Below are 22,172 nucleotides of genomic sequence, written 5' to 3'. Positions count from 1 at the left end.
TTCCATAAACAAATGCATCAAGAATCTGAGCAAATGTCATGACATTCTATTTTTGTTCACCATTTCAAGTTTGTGCGTTTATATTTTTGTTGAGTATACTAAATGAACATCATGCTGGATTGAAGAAGACTTGAAACTACAGATTGAGACCATACAGATCTGTATCGTTCATTCTTTGAGTAAGTTTCAAAACCAAATAAAATTTGTTTTTGTTTTCAAAACAGAACAGAAATACAATAAAAATGAGCCTAGTCTTGTTTGTCCGTCTTACAACCCAGCAGGAGTTTTTTTTCTTCGTTTGCGATATTGTGTATTGGGGGAGCAGAACTTCTGTTTTCAACTGCTCTTCAACACCTCCACCAAGAAAGAGAAGTTTGTGCATTTAACATGTGGCAGTTATCGCCACACCTGAACTTTATGTTGACTTTATTAACGTCTGAGTGGAAAAACGCACTGAAATCTGCACCGCTCTGCCCCACTGTAAACCCAAGACCTACATTAAAAAGTGTTCTGCTGCTGATCCATTCATAGATGCCATGTTGATTACAATCTCATCACAAATGTTGAGTTTCCTTAATCTGATTTTTGCAGTGTGCGGATACTTTTCCCCGTAAACCTGAACTTAAATATGAAAGTAACCAGTGGACTGTGCTCTGAAAATAAACAGACCTTGTTTTCCCAATGTATTATTTTATTGTCATAGTTGTTTGCTTTATAACATTTGAACACGCTCAAGCACAACGCCAGAACGCCACGAGAAACCAAAAACTGGGTAAAAGCAAAAGGGAGACATGTACACCCAAGATTATCATTTTGGTTTCAACTGGTTAAGTTCTTTCAAACCTTCTCTTTTTGCAATTTATGTCTGAAAACCATCCAAGCAAAATCCTGGTCCGCATCTGTTTACAGATATAACTTCTGCCATTGTCATTTATGAAAGCAAGAAAAAAAAAAAAAAATGTGGCAGAAAAAGAAACCTCATGTAATGCCGAGTAGACCGGAGGAGGGAGGTGGAGGGAGGGTTAACCCAGAGATGGCATAGCTGAGCTCTCAATATGAGAAAGCTGACTCGTGTGGACTTCATCTTAAAAACGGGGTCTTTTTCACATGAGTTTTTTTTCTGAAGCTGTTCTTCGGCAGAAGGGTTGGCGTGACAGGGAGGTGCTGTCGCCGCTGACAACTGGTGTGGGCGGGTTGTGAGCAAGCTCCGCCCGCTCCTTCTCACCGGGATGCTCAGGCAGCGCTGTCCTCTTCAGTCCCGCTCGGCAACCAGCTTCAGTACCTTACCGATGGCAATGGTCTTACCTGAGACACACACACAGACAACACAAGTCAGTCATGCTACACTGGATTTAAATCACATTCAATTTCATCAGTAACTAAAGACAAACTCCAAAGTCCTCCCAAAGCAGATTCACACCGAGTCAAAGTAACTTATGTTATAGTGTTCGTTGATGTATAACCGTTACAATGAGCCTGCACGTGTCTTTAAGTCACGCTGTTGAGTCTAAGTGCAGAGTTTAAATTACAGCCCAATCAACAGGTCTTAAGTTTTAAGATGGAGGAATTTTCCCCGTACGTTGAATATGGGTGTCACTCTTGCAAGATGCAATGGAGAGGAGGCGGGGCTTACCTCCATGAAGACCAGAACCACTTTACACATGTTTAGGAGGTCCCACATATGTTGGGAAACTGTACTTATTTCAACTTTACAGCTAAGTGTTAAAGTCATCTAAGAAGCTAACTGAATTGCTAGCATGGTAGCGACCCCGTCAATCACCCCTAAAGCATCCCCAGTTTTGAGATTAGGACTATAAAGTCATGTTTACTGAGATAATAAATCAAGAGAGAAGTTGGCTCATTTTCTCAGAGATCTATACAATCAGAGGGAGGTTGCCCCCTGGTGGCCAGCAGAGAGAATAACAGTTTAAGAGAGTTCAGATTTGGCTTCACTTCTCAGAAGCGGAGGTTTGTACACTGAAGAAGTGTCTCATTGGTTTCTTATCAAAATGTAAAGGATTTGCAGTATGTTTAAGTTTATAGCATATTTGGATGATTATCAGGATAATATCATGAATTGCAATTAGTTTTGCAGGATAATCGTGACGTGTAATTCTCATGAAGGTTCTCGTGAAGGAGAAAACTAGACATTAAGACACAGATTCTCACCATTTCTTTCTTTCACCATTAACAGACTCAATTTTTAATCCCAAAAAATCATTCATAAATGAATCGATGAATTCTGTAGATGCTCTACCTTCATCCCGTAAGGTAAACCGTCCCATCTGAGGAAAATCTTTAAAGGTCTCGAGGCAAATGGTTCCTGCTGTGCGCAGACGGGCGATGCAGACCTGGTCCTGTTTGACGAACCGTGGCCGTGTCTTACTCTTGTCTCCTGTCTTCTTGTCTACCAGACAGATTAAGGCCTGAGGACAGAAGTAACGTATTAGCAGCACATACAATCATTCACTCACAACATCCAATAAAAAGCAGAGATTCTACTGCCTTAGATAAGAGCTGCCATCCTGACGGTGTTGCACAGTGTCAGCATTCCGTCTTACCGTTATTTGCACTTCTTCAATGCAGGTGTGAATGTGGAGGACTGCGTTGTAACCCGGACAGATGATGGATTTGTGTTCAATGATGACGATCTGTGAAGACAAGTGTTAGAGGTTATGAGAGAGCACATCCACACAGTCACTAATACACACTCAGCCCAGTCCTCCCACTAGACCAGAGTCTGCAGACCAGCTATACCGGGTCCTTTCTTCCTGCTGCCGCCACACTGCACAATAAACACTAAACCTAATATTACTTACAAAAAAATGTTGATCATTCCTTCATTGACTTATTCATTCATGCGCCATTATAATATTCTGTGAAATATCAACATATATTCTATTCCACCTGTGCTATAATGTGAACTCAACCACACAGTCTGTCTACAATTAGATTTGTATTATTTTGTTTTCTAATGTTACTTATTATATTTGCTCTGTTTTGTTGTTGTACTATCTACTCTTTTCTGCTATAATCCTGTACATTTACATCCTGTACATACCTTTAATTATGTCCATGTCTTATTATAATAAAATCAAAATCAAATGACAGGCAATAATAAATCATGACATTTTCACTTTACCACAGAAACAAAGTCTAACGGCACCACCATAGTAAAAGTAAAAGAGATGGTGCTTCTAGTATACGTCATTTGCTTTTTTAATTTTTTTAGTTAGGATGTAATGTGTCATGCTGATTTCCACAGCTGTACACTAGCTCTCCTATATTTTAGTGTTTGGGAGGACCACATGGACATCCAGGGCATATAAAGGCCTCTGGGCCTGTGGCATGGAGATGCTGAGTCATACTGACCTGGGCATCGAATGTGCGCCCTGAGTGGCAAAGGTTCTCAGCGTTACACAGGATGAAGCCAGGCAGGATCTCCTCCTCTTCAATGCCTTTCAGTCGCAATTTGAGGTTTTCACCTGGACCAGCATCGTCCGTCTCCACGTCATCGGAGAGGAGACTCAGCACCTCCACCACATGCTGCATGACGACACGTAAACGTAGGGTGAGACGAGGAGAGGGGCAGGGGAAACACATTCCCAGACACAGTTAGAAAATATAAGATGCACACAACCAGTGACCCTCCACCGGCCTGGTATCCTAAAAGAACCTCCCCATTGAAAACAATGTGAGTTATCTATTCTGTGGTGGATTATGTTTGCTCTGAATGTATCACAAAGTAGTTTCAAAGAAGTCTAAAGTCCAAATAGGGTGGTAGTCGGGTCAAAAACCACAAGTTTTATTTGTTTTAACCCAACCTGACATTTTGTTGCCTCAACCCAACTAGACTCGTGGTGAATTTGCAACCAGCTGAACCGTTTTCAGAACCAGAAGTTGCCACCTGGTGTCAGCTGATGGAAGAACAAACTTGTGGGATATCTTACCCTGTTTGGCATCATGACCAGCTGCTGTGCTTTACTGATGGAGCCCGACTCCAGCTTGCCCAGAATCACAGTACCCATGTCCTGAGGAGACGGATTCAATCAAAGACATGGGTCAATCTGGTGTTATGAATGTCAGCTTCGAGAGAAGACTTTGGTGTGAACACACCTTAAATCCTTTCTGGCAGCTGGAAATAACAACCTCTCATTGGCTTCATTTAAAATCGGGACTCTTACCTTATATTTGTCGACGATGGGCAATCTGACAGGGCCATCACTTGATCTGTTGAAACTTGGCAAACTGTCCAAGTGTGGAATGAATGGTAACCCTCTGAAAAGAAATATGGAGAGCAGTTGAAGAAGAATCTAGAAAGTAACCTGCAGCCATCAGAGAGGTGATGAGGACTCTGAAGGAGACGTACGTATACCACGAGCACATGTCAGTGGGCTCCTTCAGGTTGGACCCCGTCAGTCCGGAGCACGGCATGAAGTGGATGTCTTTCTTCGGGTTGAAGCCCACCTTCTTCAAAAATGGCACTAGTTTCTCCTTGCACTCTTCATACCTGAGGGTTCAAAAACCGGAGGGACATCTTCAAAGAGGAATGAACATCATTGATATTCTACAAATGTAAGGCGTGAGCTGCTGTTTGGCGTTTAGATGCAAGATCAGCCATTTCATCATTATCCATCTACCCACCTCTCCAGGCTCCAGTTGACTGTAGGGTCGTCCATTTTATTCACCAGAACTATCAGGTGCTTGACTCCTGCAGTTTTGGCTAACATGGCGTGCTCCCGTGTCTGTCCACCCTTCTCAAAACCAGTTTCAAACTCGCCTTTCCTGGCAGAGATCACCTGAGAGTCGACACATTCATTTAGACAGTGGCTTTGTCTACAAGGCGAAACAACAAGGTTTAACTCACATGTTAGAAAAACAATCACATCCTATAAGTGGGTTACAGGTTAACTTGATGAAACTTGTTTGTGGCCATTTGGTTTAACAGAAACAGAAATAACTAAATGGGCTTTTCCCCTCTCTGGTGGCAGGAACCCACTTTGGTACTCGGGTTCTTTATCAAGGCAAAGGAAAGATGGTCTTTATGTGAGAGATGTGTCTCTTCTGTTAGCCAACACATTTCCAGCTTTGGTTCTTGGGAGGACTACAGAAATACTGATACTAGTATCACAACCAGGACCCGCTCTTTTCTAGAGCTCATTTCCACTGATGATCTAACTGCCATGACGGACAGGGATCACACATGAACTATATTAACCATTGCTGGATTGCAATTAACACCAAAATAAGATTAAAACTCTCAAAATGGAACTCAAACATATGGGAAACAATTTATATTTTGTCAAAAACATTTTAATGGCTTCACAGATAGACATTCTGAAGTGAAAAAATCGTGAATCAGACTTCAGAGAAACTAGAGACTTCTCAACTCATCTGTACTCTTCACCATATAATATAGGTTTGTTTTGTTGTGTATTTTGCTTATGCAGCAATAGTGGGACTTTATCTCATTGTGCAACCTTCTAGTACATTCACAATCAATTGAACCTTGAATCTAGACCGAACTTTATACCTACATATAAGATTCAGTGAGAGTCCAGTTTGCAAGGATTATAACTGTGACTGATCACGTTTTACACTGTACTTTAACAGCTTCTGCAAGTAATAAGTGAGTTTAAACCCAGAATTGCAGCACAATTACAGAAAGAAATCAGGCTCCACTAATGAGTGATATACCATTTGTAGAATTCAGTGATTCCCACACAAAGGCTTTACTTGGCCCACGTATATTAACGGCTGTGTTCTGACTTAGTAGCTGGAATTCTATTAAAGCGAGTGGCAACTATGCTGCGTTGCCTAGCACGCTAGCTCTCCCTCTCTCACTGCAGCTTATACAGTTGATAAACCACTGAATGGTAGAACTCGCTGACATGCAAAAACACTCCAAGAAAATGTCACAAGAATGCAGGAAATTAAGTGTCTGACGTTCAAAATGTTGTAGATTGTAAAATTCCTATGATGTTTTTATCAAAAATAAAACATTACTCTTCATCAATATTTGATGATAAACCTTATAAAAACTACATTTTCACCCCCCACTTGCTTCCTGCCCACAAAAGGGAGGCAGCACTTATATTATTTGAAGACAGCTGATTTAGTAAAACAACAACTAACTCAATAAATTCAATTCAGTTTTTTTTTGTTACGTCAGGCAACTCTTGAAAAGTGTTGTTATTGATGTTTCCAATGTTCCAATCTTATCGAGATATAATATTGAGTTTGAAATTATAGTATCATGGCAACCCTAATGGCCATTAATTCCTGGACTGTAAGTTTTTAAGACAAAACCTGCTCGTTACATTTTGACCTAATGTTCCACCATAACATCAAAATTTAATAACATTGATAATTTCCTGAACTCACCAGAACAGCCAAGTCTGCCTGTGATGCTCCGCCAATCATGTTGGGCACAAAGCTTTTGTGGCCTGGAGCGTCTAAGATGGTAAAGTGCTTTTTCTCTGTCTCGAAGTATGCTCGGCCAACCTCCACCGTCTTGCCTTTGTCCCGCTCCTCTTGGTTGGTGTCTAAAGCCCAAGAAAGATACCTGGAAGAAATGTGTTCATTCAGTCACTGGAAAATCTGATATGGTTTGTAATGCTGTGTTCACACCAAACGCAAAGCAACATTTTTCACACAGTACGATTGCAAACAAAGTCGAATGGAAGCAAAATGCAATCCATCCATCCATCCATCCATCCATCGTCTACCCCCTTATCCTTATCGCGGGGGGGCTGGAGCCAATCACAGCTATCATTGGGCAAAGGCAGGGTACACCCTGGACAGTCCATCGCAGGGCTGACATGTAGAGACAAACAACCATTCACACTCACAGTCACACCTACGGGCAATTTAGAGTCATCGATGAACCTATCCCCATCCTGCATGTCTTTGGACTGTGGGAGGAAGCCGGAGAACCCGGAGGGAACCCACACTTACACCCGGGAATCGAACCCAGAAGCCTCTCACTGTTAGGCAACAGAGCTACCCACTACACCACCGTGCAGCCCAAAATGCAATATATTTTGTTATTATTATTTCAACTCTAGCAAGTGTCCTGAAAGCCTATGAGCATTGAGATTCTGACGTTCTAAATGGAGAAAACACATGTAGTCTCCAGTGTCTGTGGTCCCCTAGAGGTCTAGATAGTAGCTTACATTAGTCCAGGGACCAGACCAGACCATGAGGAGGAACCAACAAGGTCTCTGCTGTATTAATGTCTAGATTACCTCATCTGGAGTGTTGATGGAGCAGCTACAAAGCTAGCATAGTCTTTTAAAAGTTAGTTTAAAGTACTTAGCTTGTAGTCTTGCAAACACATCTTACAAAGACTTCATATACATCATTTTAGAGTTATTTCAGCATTCCTTTCATCTGATTATTGATATTAAATCACAAATAAAGTTTATTCTGGGTTCCTCCAGCTTTAGTAAACCAGCCCACTTGGGTCTTGCTAGATCCAGTGAATCCAGCTTGGTGAAATCCACCGAGCACCTCTGGACGATGTCATGAACTCGGTGTTTGGTTTCCTGGAGGATCTGGGTCTCCACAACATGTGATGAAACCTTGTTGGTGTCTACATGGAGGGAAGCCCTGCCCCAGCACGTCGAGCCCAAGTGACGCCAAGAAACAAATGATCGCATGAGAGTAACACGAGGCTTAAATTTGCCTGCATATGGTGTGAACACAACATACGAGTTGCCATACACAGCTACACATGCCTCCTGAACATATAAACAAAATAGAACCATAGTTGGCCATCACATGTTTTCCAAGTACTATATTTATAAAAAGAGGGGGGGGGGGGGGGGGGGGGGGTTAGAGACTCACCAGGTTTCCCGGTTCTTTTCCTTGGCTTCTCTCTCATACTTCTCTAAGGTTCTCTTGTCTACCATGCCTGTTAGATACCTGAACACCAGAGAAATGGACGACATGTCAAGGCCAGATGTGATGAATGTAATTCCTTTCATTATCAGGAAAGGAGGTGACTGCTACTCACATAATTTGTCCGCCAATGGTGGATTTGCCAGCATCTGGAGTGCAAGCACAGGGTAGGTTTAGATTTGACACCTCATTTTGAAAATATACTAACGTTGGTATTGTGTCTTTTTATACAGCCAAAAACAAACACCTAGTTGGTAATCTGCCAGCTGCGACAAATAAGGGCCATGGACCATAAACATGGCAGCTAGATGTTGGCTGACTACATATCAGTACATTGAGTCACCTCACCTACACACACAGTTCAACAGCAATGCTATAAGTGACCTTTGACCTTCAACACCTGTTAATAGCATAATCCGCTAAATGACAACACAGTTTCCACTGACCTACGTGCCCAATGAACACAACGTTTATGTGCTCCTTCTTGGGGGCGTCTGGCTGTGTAGGTGGAACCTTGGGCGTTGGCGATTCCTCTTCCTCCTCCATCATCTCCGGAGCAGTCTCCTCCGTTGTCCCTTCCTCTGATGGTCCCCGGTCCCCACAAGACCCGCCTCCTGGCTCCTCCTCGTTTGGTTCGGCCTCTTTCTGGTCCCACGGCTCCTCTGTGGTCATCTCTGTGTCGCCGTTTTCCACTGGAGCTGCACAGACACAAACGGTCCACATCGTTCAGGGCTTCTCACTTTGTTTTGACAAGCTACTTGGAACAAGTCAATCGGGTGAAATATAAACAGAGCTAATTTTTTTTCCACTTTTTCAATTTACCAAACAAGCATTCATTCTGAACATAAACACGGAGGTGCATATCATTAATCAGCAACATATTTGACTCCACGTTTTCTCCACGTTGTAACTGGAATTTTTTTTCAGCTCGTTTTGTCACAAGAGACCTTGTTTACTGTAAACTGCAGTGAGAATCAGTGTCTTGTCACAAAAGAGAAAAACAGAAGAGCAGACAAATTCAGAGCAGTTTTCAGTGACAACCAACAGCACTGAACAGGAATAAAGCAACCAAGATCATCATTAGGGATGGGACGAGAAAGATCATTGCGATGAAAAACACAATGTGGGGAATTTCCATTATTAGGATAATCGTAAATATGTCTAGCTCACTATCAGGGTAGAGAAGAAATAAAACAGAGCCCGAGTTAAAAACTACAGGATACAAAAACATTTTTAAAATGTATTTGGTCTGTATTTATGCAGGGTGACCTTATGATTTATGATCATTAATATTGTTTGTTTTTACATTAAAAGAAAGATGCGAGTCTCATCTTTGACACAATTTAAAATATTTGTTTAACAAAATGTTAAATGATTCCAGTATTTTTTAAGTGAGATTTTTAGAGTTTGAATCATATTTTGATGACCATCAAGATAATATTGTTATAGCAGTAATTTTAACCAGGATAATCGATGTGACATTTTCATATCGTCCCATTACTAATTCATAGAAAACAAACAGTTACTTTGTGGAAGGGTTGCAGTAATAAATTGGCATAATCAATGATACAGATGCTAAAGATGCACATCACTATTTTAAAGCATCTCGTTATCTTTTTAATACTATCCTCTGTGGTAGGTCATGATTTGATTTATTAAGAAATATAAAACTCAGTAGGGAATCAGAGGAAAAGTGACTAGTGCTGCAACAATGTTTGATAAATTGTGTCTCTGAAGTGTAGCGCTACAACAGCACAGCTACGGCCGCGCTCTAAATATAAAGCCTCTACACACAATGCAGCAGTACAGCAAATAACACATCCTGGTTGTAGGTGGAACCTTAAAAGCCATACCACCTTAACACTGCACTCGTAGCTAAAATGTCTCTCAACCACACACACACAGCGGGTACCAACAGGATCGACACATTGGGCACAGTAAACTAGGGATGTCACGTTTAACAGGGATATATTTGACCAATTCACAAGTCGGCTACCGGTAATTTACATATTTCTGTTAATTAATCAAGCTGTTCAGACAGGACAAACAGCGGTGTTCTCCCTGGGGTTCTGTGAAACAGCTGGACCCTACTAACACACACCAGGTTCTCAGGAAGCTTAAGAGCAGCTTGAAAGCACACAAAGTATTGAAAACATTTAAATTAAGAATTGATGAGTCATCTGATCAGAATTAGAGGGATGATAGATCAAAATATTTAGAATGGAGTATCAGCTTATCGGTGGTTGCCACGTAACCTGATCAAAATGCAGCAATAAACTTCGGCATAGTCAACAGAAAGAAAAACATTCCAAAACATTAAAAATGGATGGTTATAACTCATCAATATGTGGTACAATGGAAACACTGAGTCTCTATCTCTCGGAGCTCAGCTTTAGAGGTGTAACGATTCATTCGATTAATCGATTGTCAGTCCTATAGATTCAACTAAATTGATCTGCTAAAATAAATAAATAGAATAAATCGTTTTGGCTTCACCTATAATCAACATGAATGCATTTAATCGGATGAATCGTGATTCTTATGATTAATGTTTTAATACGTTTAAGACACTCTCTCCCTGACAGCATGTAGTCTACTGAAAATGTTAAGAATAACTGAGCAATGTTTAATTACATTTTTGTATTCAGCATAAAATATTATGCAGGACTACTTTTTTTTTATAGAATAAATATGTTATTTTTTCACCTTTCAGAAGAATACAGATAGTCTCACTCGCATTATTGCATGTTTATTTAATGGATATAGAATTTTGGTTACAAGTTACTGAATCGAATCGTAGTTTACAGAATTGAATCGCTAATAAAATCAAAAAATAAATAAATTGTCCTTGAATCGAATCGCCAACTACTGTATCGTTAATCGAATCGCTGTGAAGCCACTGGCTCGGCCCACCACGCACCTCTCTCGGTACCGGTTGTGTTTCTGTTGCTTTATAATAATTCTGAACGACGATGCTCCGGCATTAACGGCAGCGTTCCCAGCCCGGCTCTGGCCGTACTGCACAATGTTCTTAAAACTACGCCCGACCGGACTGCCCGGTTCACGATACCGGCTCAGACAGAGACGCGTGAGACAGGACCGGTATCTTATGGTGCTAGGGGAGACAGTAAGACAGGACTGGTTATTACGATGCTAGGGGAGACAGTGAGACAGGACCGGTATCTTACGGTGCTAGGGGAGACAGTGAGACAGGACCGGTATCTTATGGTGCTAGGGGAGACAGTGAGACAGGACCGGTATCTTCCGGGAGGGGAGACAGTGAGACAGGACCGGTATCTTCCGGGAGGGGAGACAGTGAGACAGGACCGGTATCTTACGGTGCTAGGGGAGACAGTGAGACAGGACCGGTATCTTCCGGGAGGGGAGACAGTGAGACAGGACCGGTATCTTCCGGGAGGGGAGACAGTGAGACAGGACCGGTATCTTATGGGAGGGGAGACAGTGAGACAGGACCGCTATCTTACGGGAGGGGAGACAGTGAGACAGGACCGCTATCTGACTGAGGAACATATTTAGCTGCACTTTACTGATTTTTGGTTGCATGTGTGTCCTAAATGGTCACTCTGGAGCCCTGGCTTCCTCAAAAACGCTCCGTGTGGAACAATGATCCCTGCTGAGCAGCTGCATAATGCCGAGATAGGAATTTAAGTTCAGGCGAAGTTGCTGGGTAATTTCGAGTTATCGTTTCAGCCCTAGTGCCGTTTTGCAAAAAAGTCTTATTAAACGCAGTTTAAAGCGATGGTTCGGAGTAAAATGCACCCTAGGTAATTTCCACCATGACATCCAGCCAAACACCCCCTCGGAAGCATTTTTAACGATGGTCAACATTGGTCAAGATAGGGCTATCAGCGGAATGGCTTAGTACTAGCGTGAACAGTACATTACGTATATCTTGTAAATTACCCCAGTAATATAGCATGGAATGTTACCAAACTTCTGCAGTAGTACACATAGGGTCTGTACTCACAAAACCAGGCATTTGAAAGTTTGTACGTACCAGGAGTTTATTTAAAATAACACTTGCCTGATAGCTTCTATCCTCGGCTGCTAACGCTAGCGCTGCGCCGAGGCCACTTCCGTGTTTACCAAGCCGTTTCCGTGACGCGAGTTTCACGCGATAGTATGAAAAAGTTTCGCTGCATTTATAAAAATGTGTTGACCTGATAATACAAGGATTTATAAAAAAAAAACCAGGTAAACTTTTTCATACTCTTGCGTGACGGCATCGGCTGGGTAAACACAGAAGTGGCGTCTAAGCTGCGGTAGCATTAGTAGCTGAGGATAGAAGCTATCAGGCAAGTGTTCTTTTAAATAAACTCCTGGTGTACTTACAAACGCCTCATTTTGTGAGTACAGACTAGTGTTGTCACGATACCAACATTTTGGTACCGGTATCTTAGAACAATAACATTAATCAGTAAATAAATAAAAAAATACCACAAAGACAAGCTTTTCTAATGCACAATTTTAAAATAATGCATGTATGCATTTTACACCTCTGGAAAAAAAATAAGGGACCACTTCAGATTTATTGTAAATCAACCTGGCTACATGTATGGCAAAAAGTTTAAAAATCACTGTGAAAATATAAATACAATATAATATAAAATATAATATAATAAATGAACCAGCTCTATTTTTCTTCTTCCAGAGCTACTTTTGTTAAGAGTGAAGGGGGGTCGCGCTTGCTTTTTAGCACTGAATGTGGCTTTTTTTTTTTTTCATGAGTAAATTTCCTGTTCCCTGAGCTCAGTGTGTAGGTCTGGGTGCTTGTCCTTTAGGTGTTTGGCTAAGTTGGAGGTGTTTCCGCCGTTAGCCATGCATGTTTTAAAACACCGTTTACACAGTGGTGCATCGGCGTTAATTGCCTCATCTTGCTCATTTGTTTTTAAGCTGAAGTACTGCCATGTCGCACTTTGCGCCGCTGGTTTGTCCACAAGTTATGGCGTGGTGATGGTTGCAGCAGCCAGTCTCTTCTCCGTGCTCCTCTCCCTCTCTCTCTCCAACGTCTCTACTCTCTCCAAGCTTAGCTCCTGCTCCGTTTGTTGCTCCAGTCAACGCTGCTCGCTCACTAATGCAATAGAGTACCGTTTTAAATGCCTCAGTACCCCGGTATCAAATTAGTACCGGTATACCGTATAACCCTAGTACAGACCCTATGTGTACTACTGCAGAAGTTTGGTAACATTCCATGCATTATTAGTGGGGTAATTTATGAGATATACATTATGTACTGTTTGCACTAGTACTAAGCCATTCGGCTGATAGCCCTATCTTGACCAATGTTGACCATCGCTAAAAATGCTTCGGGGGGGTATTTGGCTACATGTAATGGTGGAAATGACCTAGGGTGCATTTTACTCCGAATCGTCACTTTAACGCGATATGTGGTTGCAAATATGAAACTCAAGTTAAGGGGACATCAGATTACTGCTCACATGAACATTTTACAATGAACACATTCTTAAAATTAAAAAACATTTAATTAATAGGAAGACAAATTTTGTTTTCATGTTCAACTACCTTTCCTGGTGTTTTAGATTTTTGCTGTGGTATTATTTCAGTATTGTATAGAGATATTTAGGCAGGGTATTGAAGTGGTGACAACACTACAGCAGGGGGCTGTGACATAACCTGCTATATAACGTTTAGAGAGAAAGCCTTGCATTAAATACTGTTTGCAGGTTCCAAGTGGTTCAGCAAATAATTATTTACATATACTGTATTTGCTCTGAGCTAATTATTTACAACACTACTGCCTGATGTGTGCAGTCAACAAGCTTTACAACCAGCAGCACACATGCTTGTGTTGACTACTATTGGATGGAGTGTTACCCAACAGGGCTCCAGACTAACTTTTTGCATTGGTTGCATTCCTCAAGAATAAAAAGATCATACAGGTCACTAGCCTATAGATTGCAAATGGAAAACAGTTTATGTGATCTTAGCCTAGCCTACTTATATTTTTACTTAGGCTATTCATTTCATACAATTTCCTATTCATGATCTCTCACGCTGTAATGTGGGCCTTCAAACACTCCACCTCGACATGTCCAATTAACATGTTGACCGGCCTCCCTTTACGCAAAATGCAGCAGTAGACAATAACGCACTCCTTCGTAGAGACGTCTGTGTCGCCGTCAATCATGAATGACGTGTACGTGGCGTTTCCAACCTCTGCAGCTGTCTTGTTCTTTAGTGTGTCGGCATTTTTTTTCTTCATCAGAATAATTTCGGACTCAAATTTAGTGAACGGCAACTCCTCCTTTGCAATATTGTATGCAACGTTGAATTTTATAATCATTTCAGATTCCTCAGCGGACCTGATTGATACAGCCTGACGCTGAAATGCAGCTGGATGAGGGGCCACTTTATTAACACACTTTTCATGGCATGTAGTATGCTTTTTGGACATATTCGCTCTTTCAACGTCTCGATGCGGAATGTTGTTGACTCCTCCACAAACGCACTATTACCGGCCAAATTCTGACCGCACTCCCGACAATAAATGCAGTGCATTGAGTCCCTTTCTTTATCGTACATCAGCCAGGGAAATTGCTTCAACCAGTCCTGTCTCATGGCATATTTTTGGGCTTTTTAATTAGTCTCGGGGCGAGGCTTTCTGCCTCTCTTCATTTTCAAAGAAAATCGAAGCGCTCAGGAGTACTTGCTCAGCTCGCTTGCATTTTTCGAACTGACACAATTTACAGCAGTGAATAGGACCACAGCCAATCAGAGGCAAGGACCCGCCCGAGCTCTGTCTCTTATTGGTTTAGACCACGATGTCATCAGGAGAACACAAAGAGATGCTGCGCTTATGATTTTCTTTTTCACCTGAGCAGCGTTAGGTGCACCAGTGCGACGTACAATTTTTTTCAGTCGCACTCCTAAAAATGTTGGTCACATTTGTGACCAAAATGGTCGCACTCTGGAGCCCTGCCCAAGAACGGACACAGGCCAAGGCTCAAAAGACGGGAACATCATTAAAAAGATTGGTCTGAAGAATTTGCTAGTGTGGCGAGATTTTCTATATTTAATGTCCAACAAGAAGCAGGGTAGCGCGCACTACTAACGATTCGCTAAAGTCAGGTACCACCACCAATCTGTTTACATCTGAAGCAGTGCCGTCCTCTAGAGCAGCACAATACAGGACTTTACTGAACCAGACCCAAGCCAGTGCTGCTGGTCCTCTAGAAGCACCAGTGTAATAGCTGGCAGCATCAACAGACCATAGTGTCCCCACTCTCCTGTTAAAACGTTAAAACAACCAAGAGACACACAGCCTTTATGTTCTCCTTTGTTTACATGTGAAAGCTGCTTGAATTTATACTGAGGATATACACAGAATGTTTTTTGTCCATTTATTTTGGATTTGCTTCCAAAACGATTTCAAACAGTTTGAATCAATACAAATAAAAAGATACAGTGAGGTAGCTATTATTTTGTACCTAGAATTTAGTTGACAAATTTGTTTGTGTTGTGTAACACTTGAAACTTTTAACTGGTCAGAATTTAGATTTTTGTTTATTAGCTATATTCCCATGTTATTTATTTTAAATATAGTTTTATAATGTCCTACGGTATTTGTGTGGTGTTCAACTTCAGAGAGAAAATAAATATTAAAACCAAAACTGACCTTGTCATATCTCCACATCTCAGGAGGAAAAAAGGAACCTTTAAGCTTGACAGAAATCGATAAAATGATATTTTTTTTTTATTGTGCTCAGATTTCCCCCTAATTGCTGAGCACTAGTTATTGTTTATTACTTTTGCTCTGGTAATGTGATTTTATTTAATTTACATTTTATTTATTTTAATAATTTCTACTCACGTTCCAGCTCCAGCTCCATTTTCTTAAAGGAGAAATCCGGTCATTTTTTTGACCCCATTTTCATTGTCCCCAGGGTCATCCCGACTTATTCGAAGCAAAAAACCCGCCAAAAATTGACGTTGCCTAGCCCAAGATCTGTACCTGCCTGGCAGCCTTCCAGACTCGCTCCAATGCTAACCCATTGGGGCAACTTTTATCTGCTTTCCTGGGCCTCAGAAAACAATTCCAAGACCTATGCAACACAGGTTGGGTCCATACGAGACACCACGGCGCTCGTTTAGCTCAAATAGTGTGGCAAAACGACATAAATGTGTGTTTTTGCATGGAGTTACTCACCTCAAATCATCCCGTAGACATTAGCAGTAGATAGCCGAGCGCCTGTCACAGCAGAAACTAAAACGTTTTCCTCGTAGTTTTGATTTTGTATCCATAAAGAAACGACGGAGAAGTGCAGTTGTCATGTCCGTAATAAATCCATGAAGCTGTTATGTCCATATGTATGACTATGTTACAACATAGCAACGATAGCTTCAGCTAGTAACGTGCCGGGCGCTGGTTTGTCCCAGTCACCGCAGAAACGAAAACGTTTTCCTCGTAGTTTTGATTTTGTATCCATAAAGAACCGATCGAGCAGTGCAGTCGTCATATCCGTAATAAATCCATGAAGCTGTTATGTCCATATGTATGACTATGTTACAACATAGCAACGACTGCTTACAGCTAAACAGTAGCCGGGAGCCAAAAGTCTCGCGCAAGTTCCCGTCTCCCGACGTCCTCACTCTGGAGCTGTTTTCAAGCCAATACAGTGACAAACTTCTTTCCATCGAGCAGTGCCGTCATGTCCATATGACAGTGTAACTAGCGCTAGCCTACATAGTAAGATTGCTTAGCCTTTGTGACAGTTGAACTGCTACAGTGACAACAAATCTCGCGCAGTCTCAGTAGGCTAGTTGTGTTGACAACACGAGTGGGAGTCGCGTGTCGCGTGTGCAGACTGCAGTCTCTCATCAACAGAGTGAGATCAAAGTGACCATCGCGCGACTGTCCAAGATTTGTCACTGTACTGTCTTGAAAACAGCTCCAGAGTGAGGACGGCAGACGGGAACTTGCACAAGACTTGCATTGTTTTGGCTCCCGGCTACTGTTTAGCTGTAAGCAGTCATTGCTATGTTGTAACATAGTCATACATATGGATTTATTACGGACATGACGACTGCACTGCTCGATCGTTTCTTTATGGATACAAAATCTACGAGGAAAACGTTTGTTTCTGCGGTGACTGGGATGGACGAGCGCCCGGCACGTTACTAGCTGAAGCTATCGTTGCTATGTTGTAACATAGTCATACATATGGACATAACAGCTTCATGGATTTATTACGGACATGACGACTGCACTGCTCGTCGTTTCGTTATGGATACAAAATCTACGAGGAAAACGTTTTCGTTTCTGCGGTGACTGGGATGGACGAGCGCCCGGCCCGTTACTAGCTGTATCGTTGCTATGTTGTAACATAGTCATACATATGGACATAACAGCTTCATGGATTTATTACGGACATGACGACTGCACTGCTCGGTCGTTTCGTTATGGATACAAAATCTACGAGGAAAACGTTTGTTTCTGCGGTGACTGGGATGGACGAGCGCCCGGCCTGTTACTAGCTGTATCGTTGCTATGTTGTAACATAGTCATACATATGGACATAACAGCTTCATGGATTTATTACAGACATGACGACTGCACAGCTCGGTCGTTTCTTTATGGATACAAAATCAAAACTACGTGGAAAACGTTTTCGTTTCAGCGGTGACTGGGAGGGACGACAGGCGCTTGGCTATCTACTGCTAATGTCTACGGGGTGATTTGAGGTGAGTAACTCCATGCAAAAACACATTTATGTCGACAATTTTTGTCAGGTTTTTTGCTTCTAATAAGTCGGGATGACCCTGGGGACAACGGAAATGGGGCCAAAAATGACCGGATTTCTCCTTTAAGCTTTTAGGACAGTACACAATATCCATGGCATTAAATGGTCTTCAAATTCAATCCAATGAAAGATGTAACATGTTAATTGAAATTATATCACGGACAATATACACTATATTGCCAAAAGTATTCACTCATCACCCAAATAATTGAAATCAGGTGTTCCAATCATTTCCTTGGCCACAGGTGTATAAAAGCAAGCACCTAGGCATGCAGACTGTTTCTACAAACATTTGTGAAGGAATGAGAGGTCGCCAACTTTCTGCAGAGTCAATCACTACAGACCTCCAAATTTCATGTGGCCTTCAGATTAGCTCAAGAACAGTGTAGAGAGCTTCATGGAATGGGTTTCCATGGCGATCAGCTGCATCCAATCCATACATCAGCAAGTGCAATGCAAAGCTTCGGATGCAGTGTTGTAAAGCACACCGCCACTGGACTCTAGAGCAGTGGAGATGCATTCTCTGGAGTGACCAATCTGATGGACGAGTCTGGGTTTGGCGGTTGCCAGGACAACGGTATTTGTCTGACTGCATTGTGCCACGTGTAAAGTTTGGTGGAGGGGGATTATGGTGTGGAGTTGTTTTTCAGGAGCTGGGCTTGGCCCCTTAGTTCCAGTGAAAGGAACTCTGAATGCTTCAGCATACCAAGAGATGTTGGACAATTTCATGCTCCCAACTTTGTGGAACAGTTTGGGGATGGCCCCTTCCTGTTCCAACATGACTGTGCACCAGTGCACAAAGCAAGGTCATAAAGACATGGAGGAGAGAGTTTGGTGTGGATGAACTTGACTGACCTCAACCCGATAGAACACCTTTGGGATGAATTAGAGTGGAGACTGAAGCCAGGCTTTCCCGTCCAACATCAGTGTGTGACCTCACAAATACAATTCTGGAAGAATGGTCAAAAAGTCCCATAAACACACTCCTAAACCTTGTGGAACGCCTTCCAGAAGAGTGGAAGCTGTTATAGCTGCAAAGGGTCGACCGACATCATATTAAACCCTATGAATTAAGAATGGGATGTTACTTAAAGGTCCCATATTATGAAAAACAGGTTTTCTCTGGTCTCTACACCTATAAACTGGTCCTCCCTGAGCCTACCAACTCCCAGAATGAGGAAACCAAGCGACTCCTGCATGGTCTCTGCAGCCCCCCACTGGTACAACTGTGCTCCTACAGGAGCTTCGGCTCCCATTGTTACGTAACGAAGGGAGTCATTTGCATAGGCCGAATTCCTCTGTGCGATGATAAGAGATATCCGAGAGGGGGCGTTCATCACCGAGGTGAAGTTTGTCGTGTCCTGCGGTGAGACAGCAGTGAGATAACGGTGTTTCACAATGTCATCGCTCAGAGCTAGACACGCCGATTGCTCTGTTGTTGGTTGTACAAATCAACATAAGTGCTTCTATTCTGTCCCAGCTACAGAAGAACAGAAGAGACAGTGGTGGCGTTTCATTTTTAATGACAATGTGCCGGCTAAGGTTCGTGTTAGCTTGTATGTGTGTGCTAACCACTTCACATGGTACTGCTTCAGTAACGAGGGTCAGTACAAAGCTGGCTTTGCCTCGACACTGACCCTCGTAAAAGGATCTGTCCCAACCATACGGGACCCAGCAACTTCACATGAGCCACATAGGCGAGCCATAGCCATACATCCACGTAAACATAAGAGCATGCTACCGCTAGTGTAAGCGGCTTTTAGACAGCTGAAATTCAGGACAACGGATGTGTTTGGGGAAATGCATATAGAATACAGTGTTGTTGGACCTCTGACAGCTGTGTGAAATTGAGGAAAAACAGTATAATATGGAACCTTTAAGTTCATATGAGAGTCAAGGCAGGTGAGCAAATACTTTTGGCAATATAGTGTATCATCCAGCAAAGGGAGTTATGGCGACAGGCCAAAACACCACTTAATCAGTTGACATCTCAACTGATTTGAACGGGGGATTCACTGTAAGCCTCTCTAAAATGTCCCTGTACATTTCGGGCCATTATCTTCCACTGAAATACGGCCACATCGTTTTAAAGAGATAAGGAAACAGAGTCCCAGTGAACACACACAGACACAGCAGGATCCAGATAAAACAAAAGTCAAGCTGATGCTAATCTACTGCAAAACAAACGGTTCAATTAGTTTGTGGTGAGCTCGACTTTTAACGTGTAAAAGGGCACCCTGGGGCAGATGCATACAGTCAACACTGCTAAAAGACCACACATAGAGGGGGAATGGAGCTATTAAGAACACTGGACTAATTGGGTCTCAGTAACTCATGATGTAAGAGCCACTATAGGCTTTGTTAATCCAGTCCGTTCAGTGTGGGGCTGCACATGTCAGGACAATGAGTGTAGCATTCACAGCATGTACAAGGTGCAGTGGGCATCTTAACACGTAAACACAGACTCCATACATACCAGCACTTTCTGACACCTCCATGGTGGGTAGCTTTTCAACAGCAACTGAAAAGAAATAATGGTTAAGTTAATGTTATAAGTGGATATGAAAGGAGCCTGACCTTTACTTCTAGCTACAGGTTGAAAATAGTCAGAGGGTGTTTTAAGAATTTCAAAAATGACTGTGGCTAATAGGAAGCAAATGTATTTCCTACATTCAATAAACAAGTTACACTTTGGTCTTGAGAGGTGACCTAAATTCAAGGCTAGAGAAAAACAAAAACACGTTCAATATGGTGGATTTTGACAGACTGACAGTCAAGCACCTCCATTATGTTGGAGCACAAGCCTACATATGGTAACACTGGCCATGTGTAGTGAATGGAGATATTTAATAGAAGGTTTTGATGCACAGTGTCCATTAAACTATTTATTGGAGTTATGGGGAACATGCTCACATAATCTAAATGTTTTTTATACGACGGCTGGCGTGTTAAGACAACATTCTGCCTCGTCCATGTGTTTAGTCTGTCTTCACCCGGTTTCCGATGACACGTTTTGCTCCACTCTTGACTAACTGTGCGTCAGAACATCCACGTCACTCCAAATTCGCACCAATTTCTTTTCAATGACGAGATTAGCTTTAACCACTAGTTAAAGTTTCACAATGGCAACATGGGTGTTAGCCAGCAGCAGCAGCTCTTGCTGTTCCTGTTTAGTATAAACGGATACTTGGCTAAAAAAAGGCAACGACTTCACACCGAGGGGCAGAGGCGCTCAATTGTGAAACCCCACCAGCTAACCGAAAATGCTAGCTAGCTACCGCCGTTTGGATGCATCAAGCTAATGCCGGCTGGGCTGATGACTTTAAAGACAGTTGTGACAGTTATCAACAAGCTATAACACCACTGTACAGTCAAACGCCTGGGTAGCATTACATGGCTGATGCGTTATGGTTAAAGTTACAGTGTCAGGCATCTGAATGACACCAAACAGCACGGGAGCTAGCTAGTTTTGTCGCGCTTCGTGGAACGCGTGTCTCCACATTGGCTAGCGAGCTAGCAACTACCCAGGCCAGGCTTCTGTTAGCAACTAGCTAACTGCTAGCTAAAGTAGCTCCCAACGTGACTGTGAACTTACCAACAGAATCGACATTTTCCGAGTGTGCTTTCACGGGAAAAGTCGGAACAAATTCGGCGGCGTTGACATTGGGCACAAACGGTTTCGCGTTCACATTTAGAGACAGGAACGCTGAGTCAAGTTGTCCGTCGATCGTGGCCTCCACATCGTCCTCTTGTTCCCAGGAATCAGGGGCAGTGTCTCTCGGGTCCATCGTGGGTCTTGGATTTTCACTACTGTGAGATTTCAGCTACGCAGTTCTTGGTCCACGTAAGTGTCCGCCCCAAACCCGACGTTACGGTCGCCCCTTGGAGTAGCCGAGTGCGTCCCAACTCGAATGGAATGTTTGTCTCCGAGTCAAGTGAACTAAAGCTGCCGGTTTCTAACGGTGAGACGCCAGAGAGGATATTCGACTCAGCACTCCCAGAGACAGTCCGCGTGAGCTAATGCGTCCCGTCAGTCGATGTGCTACGCGCGGGGACATCTGGGATATGAAGTCTTACTCAAAGGCAGAACACGTTGGCTTTGAAAGATTCTCGAGGACAAGGAAACTACATTCCCCAAAGACCATTTAGAGCCGGTTTACGCCAGTAGTTTTCTGACCTTTTCAGAACCCGCAGATTCGTTTCGTTGTAGTAAATGAAGAATTAGTTTAAAATGCTGACTAATACAACTTAATTCAGTAATATACTATGAGTGTTTTCGTTTGGAAAGCACAATATATTCAGGTACAACATTTTAAGTTATTAAATTCCTCATAGACGTTTGATGATGTTGATACAAATATAATAACACATTTTCCAATAAAACTCTGGGACAACCATGTCTGATATGATTATCTGGAACACATCATAAACATAACATGAATATATTTGTGGATATGCCCTCAAGCTTCAGAGCGAAGCATTAAATTA

General features: G+C 42.4%; 2 protein-coding genes across 2 annotated transcripts in view; one reads left to right on the top strand and one right to left on the bottom strand.

The window, feature by feature from the left end:
• Positions 1-22,172, top strand: part of LOC311031491 (ornithine decarboxylase-like) — a gene marked incomplete at its 3' end in the record, with an annotated part of 229,983 nt that overhangs the window by 75,825 nt on the left and 131,986 nt on the right. The gene's annotated exons all lie outside the window — the stretch shown is intronic.
• On the bottom strand, positions 677-21,695 carry gspt1l (G1 to S phase transition 1, like). Its single transcript, XM_084036234.1, has 14 exons — positions 21,280-21,695; positions 20,161-20,205; positions 8,349-8,600; positions 8,018-8,051; positions 7,849-7,926; positions 6,385-6,565; positions 4,645-4,799; positions 4,370-4,510; positions 4,185-4,278; positions 3,951-4,031; positions 3,373-3,546; positions 2,562-2,651; positions 2,258-2,426; positions 677-1,305 (listed from the first exon to the last, which is right to left on the bottom strand). The coding sequence occupies exons 1-14, from the start codon at positions 21,470-21,472 to the stop codon at positions 1,253-1,255; spliced, it is 1,740 nt and encodes a 579-aa protein (XP_083892360.1). The 5' UTR covers positions 21,473-21,695; the 3' UTR covers positions 677-1,252.

Source organism: Eutrigla gurnardus (genome assembly GCF_963514095.1).
Source record: "Eutrigla gurnardus genome assembly, chromosome: 20".
NCBI lineage: Eukaryota > Metazoa > Chordata > Actinopteri > Perciformes > Triglidae > Eutrigla > Eutrigla gurnardus.
The sequence above is the reverse complement of the archived record's forward strand: the minus strand, read 5'-3'. Positions and strand labels throughout refer to the sequence as shown.